At 37.7% G+C, this 20798-nt stretch overlaps 1 protein-coding gene across 1 annotated transcript in view; it reads left to right on the forward strand.

Moving 5' to 3' along the window:
* Positions 1–20798, forward strand: part of atm (ATM serine/threonine kinase) — a 74710-nt gene that overhangs the window by 32389 nt on the left and 21523 nt on the right. Inside the window, exons 30-44 of the mRNA XM_048160175.1 lie at positions 324–488; positions 2940–3072; positions 3199–3294; positions 6540–6711; positions 6850–6991; positions 7439–7615; positions 9364–9541; positions 9652–9763; positions 10478–10636; positions 10737–10845; positions 12921–13009; positions 17595–17697; positions 17778–17926; positions 18045–18149; positions 19484–19603. Of these exons, the coding sequence (XP_048016132.1) occupies positions 324–488; positions 2940–3072; positions 3199–3294; positions 6540–6711; positions 6850–6991; positions 7439–7615; positions 9364–9541; positions 9652–9763; positions 10478–10636; positions 10737–10845; positions 12921–13009; positions 17595–17697; positions 17778–17926; positions 18045–18149; positions 19484–19603 (2009 nt within the window). The remainder of the gene's footprint in view (positions 1–323; positions 489–2939; positions 3073–3198; positions 3295–6539; positions 6712–6849; positions 6992–7438; positions 7616–9363; positions 9542–9651; positions 9764–10477; positions 10637–10736; positions 10846–12920; positions 13010–17594; positions 17698–17777; positions 17927–18044; positions 18150–19483; positions 19604–20798) is intronic.

Genomic DNA, 20798 nt, shown 5'->3' on the forward strand with positions numbered 1-20798 from the left:
ACTTAAAATTATTTAAAATAAGACAAACAATCTTTGAAAAAAAAATCAGCCCTTAAAAGGGTTAGTTCACCCAAAAATGAAAATTCTGTCATTAATTACCCACCCTCATGTCGTTCCAAACCCGTAAGACCTTCAGAGGCAAAACTGGATTATGGTTCGGATTTAAAGCACAATTGAGTCAATTACAAGATTAACAGTGTTCACTAACAAAATAAAAATACATTGTAAATTTGCAATATATCACCCATCCCTGTTTACAAGTGTGATGCATGATTTGACTGATTATTCATTATATAACATGTTGTACATGTGGCTGCTTTAAGGTCCTCAGTCTGCTTAGGTTCCTGGTAATAGAAAACCCGGAGAACCGAATGTTGAGAGAGTCCATTCCCCTGTTGGAGCCTTTCCCTGACCGACCAAGCTTCAGAGAGCTCAGAGCCGCCCAACATGCGCTCAAATACAGCACAGGAGCCTTCACTCTCAGACAGGTCAACATCCTCTTCTTTTTCAGGAATGCTGCATAGACACATATTATTTAACATTAAAGGTGCAGTAAGTGTTTTCTAAAAAACACTATTGAAAGTGGATCGGACTGAGCACAACAACACTCTTGTAGCCAATCAGCAGTATGGGGTGTGTCCACACATGATGGGGGGAGGAGAGTGGGCCAATCAGCGGTAGGGTGTGTGTCCGCTCATAATAGGGGGAGGAGAGAGAGTGGGCCAATCAGCAATAGAGGGCGTGTCTACTCATGATGGGGGAGGGGAGAGAGTGAGCCAATCAGCAGTAGGGGGCGTGAGTGGGCCAAACAGCAATAGGGGGCGTGTCTGCTCGTGATGGGGGAGGAGAGAGAGTGAGCCAATCAGCAATAGGGGGCGTGTCTGCTCGTGATGGGGGAGAGAGTCGGCCAATCAGCAATAGGAGGCGTGTCTGCTCATGATGGGGGAGGAGAGAGAGTGAGCCAATTAGCAATAGGGGGCGTGTCTGCTCATGATGGGGAAGAGGAGAGAGTCGGCCAATCAGCAATAGGAGACGTGTCTGCTCATGATGGGGGAGGGGAGAGAGTCGGCCAATCAACAATAGGAGGCATGTCTGCTCATGATGGGGGAGGAGAGAGAGTGAGCCAATCAGCAATAGGGGGCGTGTCTGCTCGTGATGGGGGAGAGAGTCGGCCAATCAGCAATAGGAGGCGTGTCTGCTCATGATGGGGGAGGAGAGAGAGTGAGCCAATCAGCAGTAGGGGGCGTGTCTGCTCATGATGGGGGAGGAGAGAGAGTGAGCCAATCAGCAGTAGGGGGCGTGTCCACTCATGATGGGGAGGAGAGAGAGTGAGCCAATCAGCAGTAGGGGGCGTGTCCGCTCATGATGGGGGAGGAGAGAGAGTGAGCCAATCAGCAGTAGGGGGCGTGTCTGCTCATAATGGGGAGGAAATAGTGGGACAATCAGCAGTAGGGGGTGTGTCCACTCATGATGGGGGAGGAGAGTGAGCCAAACAGCAATAGGGGGCGTGTCTGCTCATGATGGGGGAGGAGAGAGAGTGAGCCAAACAGCAATAGGGGGCGTGTCTGCTCATGATGGGGGAGGAGAGAGAGTGAGCCAAACAGCAGTAAGGGGCGTGTCCACACATGATGTGGGAGGAGACAGAGTGAGCAAGAGGGAGATTTGAAGAAAGACTGTAGAAAGAGAGATGGCTGAGAGACATTACAAAAGAGAAAAGATCAGAGGGAAAAGAAGAGTTATGATCAGGCAAGAGCTTTAGGACCTGCGTTAACGATGCTGTATGTGATTTCTCAAATTCGTTGTTGAACACTGTTGATATTTGAAATCAACCCAAACAAACACACCCCTCTCTTCATTGGTCCGCCTCCAAAATCGCCAACAGAACAGCAGCTTCAGACGGTCAAACCCCAGTGTTACTCGCATGAGAAGAGGAATCAAATCAGCCTCCGCGTCTGTTTTCAGGCCTTCCCTCTTATCTCTCTCCAGTGCTGGAAAGCTTTTCTAATATAAACCGGGTCCTAAAGCGCTTGCCCAGTCATAAACCTTCATTCCAGTGATATTCTTTTGAGCTTTTGTATTGTGTCTCATCTTTCGTTCTGCAGGTTTTTTTTTTCTTATTTTCAAATCTCCCTCTTGCTCGTTCTCTCTCCTCGACCATTATACGCCCTCTAATGCTGATTGGTTAGACGTTTGTTGTTGGTATCGGCCCGACTAACTTCCAAACAGTGTATTTGAAATACTACTGAGTCCACCTTTAATATTTGAAAAGCTTTCCAGAGCTGGAGAGACCTAAGGGGGAAGGCCTGAAAACAGACAGCGAGGTTGTGTTGTTTCTGCTCCATACATGAGTATGGACCTCCATTTTGCTGTTTCACAGATGGAAATATGCTGTTGTTGTGATGTTAGCTCTAGTAACAGGTCAGTTTTGAGTGTGATTGTTTGTCTGGAGCTGCTGTGCTGCTGGCGACTAACAGTGATCTCTAGCTTGTATATACTCTTGTGTACTGTATGTTCATTTTTTGTTCTTCCTTGTCATTTGTTCATCATCTTTGCTTTATTTTCACATTTTGCATCACTTCAGCTATGATAAAGACACATCCACTCTTGCATTGCTTGTTCGTGTATTTTGGGGGCGGAGCAATGAAGGGAGGGGTGTGTCTGATTGGTTTGATTTCAAACATCAAAAGTGTTTCTCAGAAATCGCTTACTGCACCTTTAACATGTCTAAAAATATCTAAATGTTGTGTTGTGGGTTTATAATGAACTAAATATAAATTGGAGAAGTTGAATTTGAAATTAGGTCATTTGTAATTGGTTGATGATACTACTTTTCAGATTCAAGCCTATTGCTTAACATTGACAATTTGTTCTTATGTTGTTCTGTTCTTATTAAAATTTGTTTTATGTGCCTTTCCCTCCAATTTTTCTGTCTATTGCAGGAAATTGAGCATTTTCTGTCTGTGACGTCTTGTGATTCTTTGCCCCTGGCTCGTTTGGAGGGATTGAAAGATTTGAAAAGGCAACTTCACAGCCATAAACAGCAGATAGGACAACTCTTGAAAGAATGCCATGGTCAGAATCACATTAATGAGAATTTGTATACAACAGTCAGATCAATTTGCTGTAGCTTTTTATATTTAACCCTACTAGCACTGTCTTAATGCCTCATGTTCATATCTGATGTTTGTGTTTGTTTAGCCGATCCTGCCAGCTGTATTCTGGTTAAGCTGGTTCTAAACCTTCTTCAGCTTTGCAAAATCGCAGCTAACCACCCTGGAGGAGGAGACATCTTGAGTAAGTGCTCTTCACTATTGCCATACACATAACCCCATTGAAATGAATTACTGCAGGGGTGTCAAACATACGGCCCGCGGGATGATTTGAACTATAATAAAAAAAAAAAATAGAGATGCACTAGTACACACGGTCATAAATCCAAACTTTTTTTAGTTTTATCTTGTTCAGTCTTTATTCCGGGATTGCAAACAAAGTGCTTTGTAATAGAGCCCGACCGATATGGATTTTTGGGGGCCGATGCCGATATTAACTCGAAAAGAGCCGATTTATAAGCCGATATTTTGATTTTGAAAATAAACTGGATATTAGACCCATTTCCTATAAACTACACTTACACAACATTCAATAGCAAAATATCTGCCTGTTCTATGTATGTGGGCTGTATAAACCATTTTCCAGAAGGGATTATGTTAAAAAAAGCTTAGATTACAGTCTCAATGACTAAACAATTGCACATCAAAAGTATATTTTTTTAATGATCAAAAAACAGTCTGGTTTTAAACATTTAACAGTTTTACTTACTTCCAGTTGAAGCTGGTTTTAACAGTCTGTGTGTGTATACTGTAAATAAATTATTATACTAAAGTTAAAGTAAAAGAGCTATACCAAACAAATTCAATATTCCACAAAACCATGTCAATGAATTGAAAATAAAATTAAAATAAGTTAAATGGGAAACACTGCAGATATATTTAGAATAAGTTAAACACTAACGTTATAGTTTGACCTCTTATTAACGTTCGCGCTCTTCCACTGATAAACATGGTATTAGCTTTGTGGCTAATCTAATATAGCAATGCATTAGCGGCTGTAAGTGATGTTACAGAATATTTAGAAGTGATAATGATAGGACCGTTAGCTAGAACTACCACACTGTTTTATATACAGTGTATGAACTGGTAACACTTTAGAATAATGGTCATTAGTTAACATTAGTTAACTACATTAGTTAACATGAACTAATAATGAACTGCACTTATAAAGCATTTATTTATCTTTGTTAATGTTAATTTCAACATTTACTAATACATTATTAAAATCTTGTTAACATTAGTTAATGCACCGTAAACTAACATGAACAAACCATGAACAGCTGTATTTTTATTAACTTATGTTAACAAAAATGAACAAATACAGTAACAAATGAACTGCTCATGGTTAGTTCATGTTAGTTAATACATTAATGTTAACTAATGACCATTATTCTAAAGTGTTACCTATGAACTAAATCTACAATCATTTCACATGACGAACGACAGACTCACCGTCAAAAGGCTCGGCTGATAGCTTTCTTCTGTAGTGGATTTCTGGCGCTGTTGTCAACTGGGGAGTTGCAGAGCTCCCTCTGGTGGGCAAACTATGCAACACTCATAACATGAGTGAAGCATGAGACTCTGTTTCTCATGTTTCATCGGCCGTTATAAACGCCGATGCCTATTTAAATGCAATTAGCTCATATCGGCCGATAATATCGGCCGGCCGATATATCGGTCGGGCTCTACTTTGTAATAATTTACCAAAATTTAATTTGTGTGGAAAAATTTACGAAGTCTATAAACAGGATGTTAACACAGGCACACGCTGAATATGGACACAAAGAGGAGAACAGACACGCCAGCAGAGAAAATATTCTACCATGCACAAGCTCACAGTTTGCGAAAAATAGGAAGAATAATAAAAATATTGAATTGGGGTTGATATGAATGCATCTCTGAAGGGAACTGTCTTCAGACAAGTTTCAATGGCTTTTCCTCTTATCTCCATATAAAGTAGTAGCCTATTTATAAACGCAGCACTGCTTTGTGTAATGGTAACCAAGGAAACGCTGTCACTGCTGTTCCATAAGTGCCACCTACTGTCAGAGAGTGAATTTGCATTTCATTCAGTCCGTCTGCTGATTTTGATTTGTGCAGTTGTCTTATGTAGCATCATTTCACAAACCTTTGCTGTTAATCTTGAAATTATACAATAATTTAAATTTAAAACTGTTCATGCTCATGTGCATAACATCTTTTTTGGGACTGTGATAAAAATGCAGTGTTTGCCTCTAATATCAAAGAGCTACACATATTTTTTGAACAAATAAACAAGTAAATTTGCTTGAAAAAAATCTGCAACCAGTATCAGAATCGTCCAGTTTGCTTCTAAAAAAATTGGAATTGGCCACAAAAAATCAAAATGGGTGCATCAATATCAAAAAAATATTTAAAAAAGCATTATTTTAAAAATCTAAGGTTTTTTTTTTTTTTTTTTTTTTTTTTTTTAATAAAGTTAATTAATTCGGCCCGCACAATGGTTATTTCTTTCCAATCCGGCCCTCAACCTAAAATGAGTTTGACACCCATGATTTAATGGGTGCAGTTATTTTATGGCATGTTGATGAATTTTGCCCGAGTCCTGTCGGATTGCTTTCCATCAGCTGTGGATGTGAAGACAATTCCCATGATTCCATGCTTCCATGATTCATGGCGTCATAAAGCTACATCTTTGTTATTGTTTTGAAAAAACAACCTCTAGTGGCGAAACTTACATACTGTGCCTTTAAAGAGAAATAACAATTTTGTATAAGAAGTAAAACAGTGGCCTTTAAAGGTTGGGTAGGCATAATCATAAACACTTCTTGTTATAGTGGTCGAAACTCTCTTCACATCCTGATAGCAGTCAATAAAAGAAGTGCTCTAAGTTCCGTATTCTGCGTTCATGCCATGTCGTAATTACCGTAATTAAGAGATCACAACCCGTTCCACCCGAAGCTGATGTTCACGGAATTATACGTTTCTATGGCAACACTGTCAACGCCGAAATGCATCTGCAGCAGTCAGGTGGTACAAGTCCGGTAATTTAACTGTCTCTCACGATGCTTTGATGAATCTGCTCTGGCTGTAAATGTTCATGTGTTTTGAAGGAGGTGTGGCTATGGAGATGCTCTGAAGGAAGGGAGGAAATCTAATGTTTTCAAAGCTAGCTTGCTATTGCTAGCCTCTTTGAAATTGCCTACCCTACTTTTTAAGTATTTTTTACTTAAGTAAACATTGCTTCAAAAAAGAAAAATTACGCTATTGAACAAAAGTTTTGTTTTTCAGAAGAGAAAGACAAATTTGTAGATTTAAAATGTATTTATCTGTTAAAAGCTTTTAGTATACATGTCATGACTTCAAAGCTAATAGACATTTCAATAGATTTCATTGGTCTTTTACCAAAATAAATGAATTTTTAAATGTTTTTTATCATTTGCCCCTCAGAGGCTGTTGGTCGGTGCCTGGGAGAACTTGGGCCAGTTGACCTATCATCCATTGCGTTGCACCATGGGAGAGACCAGCTGTATGCTAGAGCAGCCGATTTGTTCCATGATGTTCCTCTTCAGTGGATCTTCATCATCCTGAACTGCATGGACAATGCACTCACACACCACAGGCACTTCATTACTGCTTCCTTTTGCAGATCTTGCACTTTCATGCTGTTCTTGGATCAACTTAAACACAAATTCTTTAATTATTATGAATGTACCTGCACCAATTACATCACAGTTCTCTCTCACTCCTTTTATTTCAGTATTGCGGTGCGTCAGGCTGCTGGTGTGTGTTTAAAGGACATCTTGGCCACTCAGTCTGGGATTGAGTTCGGGGACATGTATAAAAGTAAAAGGGACCCTTTGTTGGCATACCTAAACCCCTTCCGCTCTGCCAAAAGACGGGCAAGTGTTTCACATCTGCATATCTCTACATGAAATCCTTTTTACGGACATGTTTGATTCCAACTGCATGCTGAATATCTGTGAAATGATGAACCATTAAAGTGCCACTATTATGCTACAAGTTGTTTGTTTTGGGGATCTAAACCCCTCCTTTCCTCTGCTCTGATTGGTCAGATGGCCCAGACTGTTGTGATTGGTTGACCTCTTGCAGCTGAATTTACCATCTGAATTTCAGCTCCAGAGCTTCTGAGCACTTGATACACAGTGATATGAACACTAATGATGGCATTGATTAGTGTTAGCCAAAAAAGCATAATGGGGGCACTTTAATATACAAATGAGTGAATAGATATTTTAATGAATGACAACAAAAAGAATACCTGGAGTAATAAAAGTGTCCCATAAAACAGTCTGTACCTTACACAACATATCTGCTCTTTTATGCAGGAGCCCATCATGACCATGGAAGTGACCTCAGAGTCCAGAGACAGGCTGGACAGTTCTGACCTTTGGTTAGTTCAGCCTGGTGGACACAAGGACTGGTTAATGAACCTGTGTATGGCCCTGTTAGACAGCGGAGGGGTCCGAAATGAAGTTCTGCTGCTCACCAGACCTTTATGTGAGGTACAGTGATGAAACAGTAGCCATGCTGTATTTTGGTGATCGAGTGTATAAAGCAGATTTGTGTTTGTCTAACCCAAAAGCCTTAGTGCTAATGGAAACAACCTCTGAGTGAAAAGCTTAACCCTTGTGCTGTGTTGAAATACATCAAAAATGACCAACCTGCAAAAAATGCTTATAAATCTCTTGTATGCTACATCATCATCAAATATTGGGTTCAATCTTTTTGGCAGGCTGTTTTCTTTCAATTAGGAGAGGTTTTGTATTTATTTTTGTAATTGATCGATCATAAGCCTCTTTTATCTGAGCTGATGTACCTCGGTTTTTGAGTGAAAAAAAGTGTTATTTGTGGATACTTTTGTCAATTTTGGATAAAATATGAATAAAAAGTGCACAGTTTATCACACTAGTGTGCTTTAAAGAGGTCCTTGATTATGATTTCCCTTTTTTAACTTTAGTTAGTGTGTAATGTTGCTGTTAGAGCATAAACAACATCTACAAAGTTACGACGCTCAAAGTTCAATGCAAAGGAGATATTTTCTTTTATAGAAATCGCTTTTTCAGGACTAAAACAAATAGCTGGTAGGGACTACAACGAGCTTCTTCCTGGGTTTGTGACATCACTAACCCTAAAATTTACATAAAACCCGCCCTCGAGAACACACAACAAAGGGGGCGGGGCCATGTTGGGCTGCTTTAGAGAAGAGGAAGAGTTGTTGTAGTAGAGTGTTGTTGTCATGCCGTCATTTTACGCCGGACTGCTTCACAAACGAGGGTCAATTCAACACAAAAGATGAACATGACGGCACATGCTAGTGGATGAGTTGAATCAACTCCACAGCAACTACATAAATTTATCCACTAACCATTCAGAAACGTCCAGTTTCATTCTAAAAGTTGTAACTTCTTCCTGAGTCTCTCCATCAGTGTCGACTCCGGTTTGAACAATGTAAGGCTGAACATCATTACTGACAATCCTCATTTTGGCTGCGTGAGATTCTCCAGCTTTGTTGTTGTTGAGCTGTTAAAGCTCCGCCCTCTTCTGGAAAGGGGGCGGGAGCAGCAGCTCATTTGCATTTAAAGGGACACACACAAAAGTGGTGTGTTTTTGCTCACACCCAAATAATAAATAGTTACTGTTGCTTTGTCCGACAAGCCATGGCGCTGCCACGCCACAAAGAGTGAAAAATACATCGCGGAGCAAAGAGGACACTGACAACACGTCGACAGACAACAGAACCGATCATCTCTTCCTACTAGTTAATTTACAGCATCAAATAAACATGAATGAACTTGAGAAAGAATGTTGTTTCAAATGCTGAAAGATGTAAATACACACCATTTTTCAAGTTCAAGTCCACCGAGGTTAATCTAACTCTTAACTGCTTTGTCGGACAAAATGGTGGATTCAGCGTTATGACTGGTTAGATCACTTGTCAATCAAACTCCCAGCGAAGGAAGTTGACAAAAAATTTGAATTCAATATTTGGTGATGTAGCATAATAAGAGTTTTTGTAGGCCGGTCTTTTTTCACTGAGAACATCACAAGTGTTACAATGTGGAAACCCCCCACAAAAGCATTACAAAAAGTATCGAAACATTTTTGGGAAGTTGTTAGGCTCTGGGTGAGTAAAGTCAGTCAATTTTAGTCCAACGCAATAACATTAACTAGCATTTTTGGGAAAATCCTCTCTGGGTCAAAATGACCCGAACCCAACATGAGAGTTAAAGCGGCTTCTTTACTGCTGCAGGTGAACACGGATTTTTGTCAGAGGATGCTGCCGCTCTTTGTTCATGATATTCTTCTGGGAGATGTGGACGGCTCCTGGAGGCAGCTGTTATCCACACACATCCAGAGTTTCTTCAGTCAGTACCGCAGACCCTCCACACCCACCAGCCGCCCCACCACCCCCATGCTCTCTGATTCAGGTGCAAACCCATTTGTTAGTCATGACTATGTCAATAACAGCTTGGTCTGCTGCAGTGCTGCCTTATCAGAGACTCTCTGTTCTGAGCATTTTTTTTTTCTGTTTTAACAGGGAACAGCATTGATGTTGCCAACCAGAGCCAGATAGACAAAACCTCTCTCCGCAGCATGCTGGCGGTCATAGACTATCTCAGACAACAGAGCCGCCCAGTGGCACCTGGAAGGTTGGACACGTTTTCATTTCTATCAAATTCTGTGTGGCCAAAGCAGTGTATAATTATTATTAATGCTTTAATTTTGGTGATTTGAATATGCATGCCCCTAGGTGTGGTAACATTTATTGCTGCTCGCGAGTTTTACATGAGGGTGAAAAGATTCTCCACGCTGATTTTGCTCATGTTCAAGTTGGTCAAACAATTTTGCCGTGCTGATCAAAAGAAATCTGATCATTGATCAATGGAGTTTGGTTTTTTTTTTTTTTTTTTTGCTTCCGAAATTCTGTGTATGTGTGTCAGGTGGATATTTTTTCAGGATTCTTTTATCAATAGAAAGCTCTAATTATTTGAAATAGAAATCTTTTGTCACATTTTGTAATAAGTGTCTTTACTGTCACTTTTGATCAATGTAATGAGTCCTTGCTGAGCAAGTATTAAACAATGTTAATGTACTTGCTTACCTGCTTCAGATAAAAAAATGACACTATAAAACTTTTGGATTTTGCTGTCAAATTATGCAGATGTGTGATTTTAGGATGCCTTAAATGCTACAGTATATTTAAAAATTAGCCTTAGCATGACTAAAGACATTTCACCATGTATTATTTAAAAAAAAAAAAAAAGCAATTGTAATGAGACTTGGTTAAATAGTTAAAGCACATTCTCACTAATTGTACAGTGCAGTAATTGAGAATTAATCTTTTGACAATTTTTTTTTTAAAGTAATGAATATGGGACGGTGTGTGACTCAAATTTTTGGCTGGATCTGAATTATCTGGAGGTGGCTGGAGCCGCCCAGATGTGTTCCGCCCATTTCACTGCTCTCTTGTACTCTGAGATCTACGTGGACAAGATCAGATCCAACATGGAGCAGAACCAAAGGTACTGCCAGTGACACTCTGACTTGCTTACCTCACGGTTGCTATAATCATGACCACAGTGTTTTAGATTGATTAGTTGTTTAAAGAGTTGTTTGTCTCAGGTCACAGTCGCGAGTGTCGAGACGGATCACGTTTGAGGAGAGTAGCCAGACGCTGTCCATCAGCAGCGTGAATGAAAAGAGTTTAGAAGACTCTGGCATCAGTCTCCAGGTGGGTGATGGGTATCAGAACATGTAAGTGGAGTGGAGCGACAGCCATTTCAACTCCACTCCATTATTCTGCTCTTCACTGTAACACACTCTTTCACTTCCACTCTTCACCACTCACACACTCGATTTCACTGATTATAAATGTCAAAAATATTGATATTTCGATATGTATCGGTACTGAAATATCTGAATATCTACATCGATACCAGCTGCATTTTCTCACTTTCTCTTCTCTCCGACGGCGAATTAACCCTCTGGGGTCTGAGGATTTTTTGGGCCCTGGAAAAGTTTTGACATGCCCTGACATTTGTGCTTTTTTCAGTTGTTCATAAACATATAAATGACAAAAGTGTCATTACACTGTATTCAGCAAAAACAAGGCTACAGTAATATGTGAGTAACATATATGTGCATGTTTGTGTTTTTGAAGGAATAACGCTTATGCGTGGTTATTGAAAAAACAAAAAACTTAAGTCACTGAAATAAGGACAAAAAATAATCTTATATATGTGTTCACAAGACTTCTGGGTATTGGAGATTGTAGACTAGAGTTTTTGCATCAGAATGATGTAAAAATTATCCTTCCTACTCCTTCATATAAAACAATACAGAGATTTAAATTTTGTAGGACACTTTTTGTCAAGAAACACAGTATGCGTGGAGGTGTGAATCATCATGAATAATGGGTTATTTACACCTGAGAAGACAAAATAATCGCATAATGAGCTGTAATGACCTGCATAATAATGAGCCCTTTCAGTCAGGTAGGCTGTGAAAAAACTCTCTGTGATCATGTCTCAAGCTCATCATGTATATCAAACATACAGAAAAAAACAGCATTACTGTGAAATATTATTACAATTTAAAATAATGGTATTCTATTATATACGTTAAAATATATTGTATTTCTGTGATGCAAAGTGTCTGAACAATTATGTTAACAATTATGTTACCTCTATGGCATTTCATATAGGCTTTTAGCTTAAAAGCATGCATATTTTGAGAAATATTGCTGGATTCTTATGTTTATGTCAATTTTCTATACAGAGGAGTAATATTTATTTAGTATTTAATGTCATCACTATGAATACTGTATACTGTGTTTTCAATTCATACTTGCAGCCGGAGGGCGCTCTGTGCACCTTTAGTCCACAAATTAATCTAAAGAAGAATAACCATGTGACTCTCCAGGAACTAACAGAGGCCAGATATTGCTATAACATCCAGATAAACACTTTTCAAGACAATAAATACACGATTGAGACGATGTATGCACCACATGAGCATCTGTCACTCACTCGTCCCATTCTACTCAGGTTGAATAGTGCTTGTATTGCGCATAAGTGTAGTCATTCACGCAGGTTTTGCACTCACACCAAAAGCGTGTGCACCACACCACAAGTGATGCTCACATAAAGCCGCCTCTCAAACAGCTCTTTTTTGTGGCTTATTTTACTTAAACTGCCAAATAAATACAAAATTGTCAAAATGGCCATCTTGCTAAGTATTGAGGTAGATAAGTCAGTTTTGAAACGTAATTAGTTGAGAGAAAACACATGTTGTGTAACAGTATATTGGATCAGTGCATAAGCTCTTAAAGTGACAGCAGCCTAATAAACCTGCTGCAAAATCACTCGCTGTTCTTGACTGAATAACTTTTGTAACTTTAATTGTAAGCATTAATCTTTATTTAATTTTTAAAATGAAAACTATTTAGTGTTATTTTACATTTGATTACTTTCATTTCTGTTGTATTTTTTACCTGAATACTACTGTTAGACCCACCTGAAAAACTTAAAACATGTTTATTTCATTAGTCTCTTTATTCTATTGTACTTATTTGTGCTGTCATTTGTTTATTTGTTCTTATTTTATTACCGACTGTTTACTATTTACTTAGCTATTACAACAAAATTACCCAAATTATCAAAAAATTATGAGATGATTATCTGTTTGGCGGTGTGCAGTTTTCCCCTTGGTATCAAAAACCGATATTTTCAAGGTATCGTATCGAAGTTGTAAATTCCAGTATTGTGACAACACTACTAAGCACATAGTTTGATTTTTCTGTGTCAGGATCTTCTGATTGAGGTGTACAGGTGCATTGGAGAACCGGACAGCCTGTATGGATGTGGAGGGGGAAAGTTAATCAGTCCTTTGACTAGGTGAGACTTTTCAATTCAATTCAATAAATGATCTTTTAAATAAACCCAGTTGTTTAAATAAATGTAAATATGAATATACAATATATGCACAATGGGCCTCATTCAAGAACAAATGAGGAAAAAATATATAAATTAACAAATAAAATGGACCTTCCCAAAACTCTCCTTGGGTTCACAAATGCTTCATTAACCTTTTTTGTTTTTGTTATGTAAATTTGATAGTTAAATGTGTGAATGTTAATGAATTCCAATTATTCGTAAATAGGACATGTGTGCACACTCATTCACAATTAGCATAATCCCCACCCATGAATTATAACTATGTGAAGTCTCAGGTTTTGCTCCAGTATATTGCATAAATGCAAAAGAGACTAACTGGCCATATGCCTTACAAAAATTATTCAGTTTAAGCTTGCAAATAAATACTACTATTAATCGGAATAGTAGTATCTATAACAAAAAGAAAACCAGATAGTGTGGCTGTTTTCAATCATTTTTGTTTTTACATTTAACTTATTATGGCATATATATGGTAAATTAGTGTTATCATAATGCAGTGTCATTAGTTTGCCTAAAAGAAAATAAAGCTTTTGGATAATTTATGCACAGTGTACTTTGGGATCATGTGTAAAAATTGTGCTGTCAATCTATAAAAAAAAAAAAAAAAAACTAATTAATCGCACATTAATCACGCAATTAATCATGATTAAAAACATTGGAGTTTTTAATATATTTATATTGTAAAAATTTCACAGTTACTCTCCAAATTAATGTAGAAAGAGCTTAAAGATATTATATTTTAATATAAGTATATTTTAAATATTTGTTTAATGGCAAGTTTTTATGAATGAAGGCCAGTATCACTGACACTAATACTGCAACTGATGTCTCTATGAAATTGATTTTTTTTTTAGGAAATATACAGATTATTGTTATTGAACACTTTACAGTCTGCATAAATGACAAATTAAATATAGATTAATCCTTATTAAAGCTACAGTTTTCTCTGTTCCCTTTGTTCTTTGATGAACATTAATGACAGACATCACAGCAACTAGTTTATTAGGCTGCTGTCACTTTAAGAGCTGCCGTTGTTGAACATGATGCGGATCTGACGCGCATCTCATTTTCTTACAGCTTTTTAAGTTCAAGTCAATATTTAACTCTTTTAAGACTGCTTTTATGAGGATACTCGACAAACTGGCATTTTGTCATAATTTTGTGTTATTGTTTGTTCAAGCGCAAAAGAGAACTCGATACTGCCGCACGTCTTTCTGTGAGCACAAGTCGTGTGTCACATGATACGACATTCACAAACAGTGCGTTCTCGATTGTCTTGTGGTGCTAGAATGGTTTAAAAACATTTGCATGAATAAGACCGCGATCATATAATGTAACGCTAGCCAAATTAAGATGGAAAAAACAAATGCTGCGTTAATTGCGTTGAATAATTTTGACAGCATTAATGAAAAAAATGCACCAATTGAAAGTATAGACACTTGCATGAATCTAAAAATATACATCAAAACATATTTTCAAACAATTTACACAAATTCATTCTGCTTGTGTTTCATGAATGAGGTCTATTGTGAGTACAGGTCAACATGAAAGTTTAACTAATGAACAGTTGTATTTTTATTAACTAACATCAACAAGGATTAATACAAACTGTAATGTTAGCTCATGTTAATTAATGGTCCTTATTGTAGTGTTATCTTATAGCTATTTTTGCTTTCTTACCAATTAAAGGTGCAATATGTAATATTTTTGCAGTAAAATATCAAAAAACCACTAGGCCAGTGTTATATATTTTGTTCACTTGAGCACTTACAATATCCCAAATGTTTCCAACTATTTGTAAATCGTGAGAAAATTGTAATTTTAACCAAGGCTCCGGGATGCGTGAGGAGTCGCCTGTCAATCGCGTCATACCCGTTACCCTCGGTTTCTGGTTTATTTTGTAGAAACCATGGAAACATGACGCTTTAATATATTACACGTTTTAATAGACAAGGGAACAACTGTTTTGATATATTTATAGACAGAAAACTAATTGTTGTTATATAGCTCAGCACGTTTAGTCTTATTGTTTAAATCTAATTTTCTTGATTTTTTTTGCGAGTACCATGCTTTACCATGCCTCAGAGAAAAACACTGTTTTGTGAAGTAGCTAACATAGCATAATCAGATGCAGCTTTATTTTTAGTAACAGTAATACAGCATTTTCTCCATCATACAATACGTTTTAAAATTAATTGCATGCCATTTATCAACACAAGACATCCAGTATTTAATATGATATTGTAAAATCGATCTATCTTACTGCAGTGTGTAACAGTGTCTCACAGCAGCCGCCGAGCGAACGCACAGAGTAACGTTATAACATCATTTTCGACACACTCAAATGTATCTAATATAAATAGAGCTGCGTTACCTCATACTCATGACCGGAAAAGCGGAAGTGGCGCCGGCGACTGTGTCATAATAAAAGTCCCGCTGCTCGTGAGGCGTGTGTTGATCAATCGCTCCAGCTCCTCGTTCAGCTCCACAACACTCGCTCCTGCTCTGCTTCATACTACAGTAACATTAACCCTCTGGAGTCTGAGGCTGATTTGGGGCTTGGAGAAGTTTTGACATGCCCTGACATTTGTGCTTTTTTCAGTTGTTCATAAACATATTAATGACACAAGTGTCATTACACTGTATTCAGCACAAACTAGGCTACAATAATATGTGAGGAACATGTATGCACATGTTTGTATTTTTGAAGGAATAATGTTTATGCGTGGTTATTGAAAAAACAAAAAACTTCAGTCACTGAAATAAGGCCAAAAATAGTATATTAAATCTGTGTTCACAAGGATTCTGGGTATTGGAGGTTGTAGACTAGGATTTTTGCTTCAGAATTATGTAAAAATTATGCTGCCTACTCCTTCATATAAAACAATAGAGAGATTTAAATTTTCTAAGACACTTTTGGTCAAGAAACACAGTATGCGAGGAGGCGGGAATCCTCATGTATAATGGGTGATTCTCACCTGAGAAGACAAAAGAATTGAATAATAATGACCTGAAATGACTTGCATATTAATGAGGCCTTTCAGTCAGGTAGGCTGTGAAAAAACCCTCTGTGATCATGCTGATAACAGGATTAAAGTCCACTCAGGACAAAAAAAAACATGATTTTTGTGATCTCATGCATGCACGTATTATTGCACATGATATGAAGAAAATTGTGTATAGGCCTATGTTAAATTACACTACCAGTCAAAAGATTGAACACATTGCCATTATAATGTTTTTAAAAGAAGTCTCAAGTCTCTAACCAAATAATGGTTTTCTATTTTAATATACTTTAAAATATAATGTATTTCTGTGATGCAAAGCGTCTGAACATTCCTACCTCTAGGGCATTTCATACAGGCTACTATATTTGTTATATTATAGAGCCTAAATGTTGATGTGCAGTTGACAAACTATACATCATTAAAAAGATCTAAGACTCAAGCTTCACATTTTGACTCTTAAAATCTTATATTGACCATAATTTCTTAATATGCTTAAAAGCATACACATTTGGAGAAATATTGATGGATTCTCATATGTTTATATCAATTTTCTATACAGAGGAGTAATATTTATTATTCTATATTTATTGTCATCATTATGAGCGCTGGATGCTGTGTTTCTAATTCATACTTGAGCCGGAGGGCGCTCTGCCCCTTTTGTCCACAAATGCCTCAGTAAAAGAAGAGGCATATCATGTGACAATCAAGGAACTAACAGAGACAAGAGATCGCTAAATATGGCTATTCAAAACACTTTTCAAGACAATAAATACACGATTGAGATGACGAATGCATGTATTGACTGAATTTGCGTCTCAATAGCGCTGACTCTGTGGGTGTGGCCGCATTAGCGGATAATGAGCTGAATCACTGACTTCTGACATGGCTCTCTTTTCATACAGATTACATAAACACAGAAGGTTTGTTTTCGATTTGACTTCTATGTTTTAAAACCTGACATCTTAAAGTTTTTTTAGACATAAGTGTAATTTTTTTGTCATTAGTATTCACTAAGTTACAGTTCATTTTCTAAGAACTATCAGATTGGAGTTCGTTCAGAGGGAGACGAGAGATCACGCATCATGTTAGTTTTCTTTATTTTACAAAAAGCACAACATTTTGTTTTTACTCTGAGTGTACACAAATGAAAGAAGATATTCCACAGATTAAAATGGTGTATAACTCTGAATTGTATGTGCAACATTGACGGAGTATTTTGAGTCTCTTTCACACTGATAAGAAAAAACCACGGTGGTATCGCCGGCGATACCGTCAGACCTCAGAGTGTTAATAATCACATCCATGAACATGAGTTCTTCCCGACACCAATCCCTATTTTGCACCGTCCGTTGAGATGAAGACCACATGTCCCAAGATTCCGTGCTTAAACTTGACGTCATCAAGCTACGCCTTTGTTTTGAATAGGCCTCTAGCGGACAGAAAATATTACATACTGCACCTTTAAGATCTAAATGTAGAGGTGCTGATGTTTTCTTTTGTGTGTGTGTGGTCTCTAGAATTCGAACCTATGAACATGAGGCCATGTGGGAGAAGGCTTTGGTTTCATATGACCTTCACTCCAACCTCCCAGAGGTCACGCGACAGATTGGCATAGTAGAGGTACGTTTGACCTGTTAGTGCTGATGCTTCTGTAAAATTGTGATCTTTGGTCAACAGCGGTTAGTGTGTGTCTTTCTCAGGGTCTGCAGAACTTTGGCTTGTGTAGTATTCTCAGCACGTATCTTCACGGTCTGGAGAGAGAGGGGGTGGAGTGGAGTCCTGAACTCCGAGAGCTACGCTTTCAGGCAGCCTGGAGAAGCACACAGTGGGACTGTGACCTGCCTGAGAGGTGAGTGTTTGGATCCGCACTCTTTAACCATGGAGTGGAATTAGAATCATTGTTTACACTCAACCGTAGTGAAGGTTTTTTCTGTCGTAGATTTTTTTACCCTCTCTCTTTTATTCAGAAATGAGAAGCTGAAGCCTGGCATCAACGAGTCCTTGTTCAATGCCCTCCAAGCTTTGAGAGATAGAGAATTGTCCCTATTTGAGCAAACGCTCAACTATGCCAGGTAATCACTGTGTTAGGACCTGTTCACACCAAGGACAATGATTATAGAGAATCTAAGAATATCATACAACCAAGATAGTTTTCATCCATGTTTTAAATTTATAGTTCTGTTGTGCAGCACAAAAAAATAAAAAAAATCAGTGTTTTATTATTAATTAATTGTTATATTTTCTTTAGATTATATTTTAGAAGCTGGATTACATTGTTAAAGGGGTCATAAATTGAGAAATCAACTTTTCCTTGAGCTTTTGATATAAACGAGATCATCATACTATAAGAATATCCTGTAAGTTTCAGAACTGAAAATTTCCTTGTTAGTCCAAAAACAGCTTTTAATGTTACTAAGTCCATCACATGACTCGTCCTGATAGAGAGGTGAAAGACCACCTGTGCAGAAGATCAACGCCTACTTCACGTTCACCATTGCAACTTTAGTTAGTGAGATGAGAAAGAGGGAAGAGCACAAGATCACTCACTGGCCTAAAGATAACTTCTTCCAAAGGATCCTACTGCTAGCAATGTGGTTATTTTATTTATTTTCAACAATGTGAATATCTCAGTTAAGCATTATTTATTTTTTATGCAGTTATATTTCACTGTAGATTCTTTGGAAAATCAGTTGCAATTTTGGAACAGGCTTTGCTAACCGATGTGTTCTTTGCTAAAATCAGGGTAGGAAAATTGACTTTTATTTGTAAATTATGACCATGGAGTTTAAGTGTGAACAAACAAGTTTACATGTTTACATTCATTCTCAAGGTCTAACAAATATTACCCCCGTTAATGGTGAATAAATATTGTGATAAACATTGATATCGAATGATTATTGATTAATATTGTGATAATATTTCTGGCCATATTGCCCAGCCCGATGCCAAAGTATAATGCATTACAATAATCAACCGTGTGAAAACAAATGCATGCATAACAGTCTCCAAGTGTTTGGTTAAAAGAATAGATTGTAGTTTAGACAGTTTCTTTAACTGAAAAAGAGTTCTTCACATAACAATTCATATTACTTGACAATAGTCCATAACTGTCAACTTTTCAAACCATCTGGCTTTAAAATACTTGAGCATTTAAAGTGGCAGAGGGGAAAACTCTTATAATAAACAGAATGGTATTGTGCGTTGGTGTGGATGCTAATGTAGTTATCATTATAGATATCTTTATAGTTATCATTCTTGGTGTAAATGATCATTTACACTGGGAAAATGGGTGTATGTTTTTGTTTTTGTGGATGTTTGTTGTCCTCACTTCATGACTTTTACAAATACACATCCTGTCCATGAGGAATTATCCATCTGAACTGTATGTGTTTGCATGTTCTGTCAGAGGTCACGAGGTCGAGGAGTTGTGTCGTGGTAGTCTAGAGGCCGTGTCTTCACTCTATCCGGCTCTCTGTAACCTGCAGAGGATCAGTGAACTGCGGGGTGTCGAGGAGCTCTTCTCCAGGTCAGATTACACTCTCATGTTAGAATCATAGAGGCAAAAGCAGCACTGTTTCTCAATTATCATATAAAATCTTGAAACATTATTTTTTCTAAAGGGATTTAAGAACTTGAGAATTTTCATAGATTCTAAATGTTATTGTAAATGTTTCTATGTCTGTATCAAGTCAAGGTCAAGTTTGTGCTGTTTAGCATAGCCTGTATGTACAGTATAGATCAGGGGTGGCGAACATCACTCCTGGAGTCCTGCAGAGTTTTGATTCAATCCTAATCAAACACACCTGAACAAAGCTAATCAAAGTCTGAAGAATTACTTGAAAGCTAAGCAGGTGAGTTTTTATCAGGGTTGGAGAGGAAGTCTGCAGGACTGTGGCTCTCCAGGACCGGAGTTCACCAGCCAGAATGCGTTTTTTGCCGCAGCGGGTACGCGTGTGGTTGCGGCGTGAAATGCATTTCTTCTCTTGACCACTAAGTGGCATTAAAATCATCGATTTTCACATTATGGAGTGGACGTATCATAGCTCTTTTTCACGAGCAGCATTCAACCGTGCGATGTGGAGATTACAAAAAAAAAGATTAAAAAAAAAAAATAAAAAATTTACATAACCAATTGTAGCTATCAAAAGCCAATGTAAGCATTTGCTGTTTAGAACGAATTCAAATTGAACAGTGTGTCAAAATTGTTTATAATGCTTTATAATGCAGTACTAATACCATGCATTTCAAAAAATAATTCTTAATATGTATTATGATATTTTCTCCTTGTAATAAAATAAAAAAATATATAGAAATGTGAATTATATAGGCTACACATTTGCATGGGAGTATTAAGAGGGCTACTAAGACCATAACCTTGTGGGCAGCCCTTTAAAGGTGCCCTAGAATTAAAAATTGAATTTACCTCTGCATAGTTGAATAACAAGAGTTCAGTACATGGAAATGACATACAGTGAGTCTCAAACTCCATTGTTTCCTCCTTCTTATATAAATTTGATTTGTGCAAAAGACCTCAGAAGAACAGGCGAATCTCAACATAACACCGACTGTTACGTAACAGTCGGGCTCATTAATATGTACGCCCCCAATATTTGCATATGCCAGCTCATGTTCAAGGCATTAGACAAGGGCAGCCAGTATTAACGTCTGGATCTGTGCACAGCTGAATCATCAGACTAGGTAAGCAAGCAAGGACTATAGCA

The sequence above is a fragment of the Megalobrama amblycephala genome, linkage group LG16 (genome assembly GCF_018812025.1).
Source record: "Megalobrama amblycephala isolate DHTTF-2021 linkage group LG16, ASM1881202v1, whole genome shotgun sequence".
Taxonomy (NCBI): Eukaryota; Metazoa; Chordata; class Actinopteri; order Cypriniformes; family Xenocyprididae; genus Megalobrama; species Megalobrama amblycephala.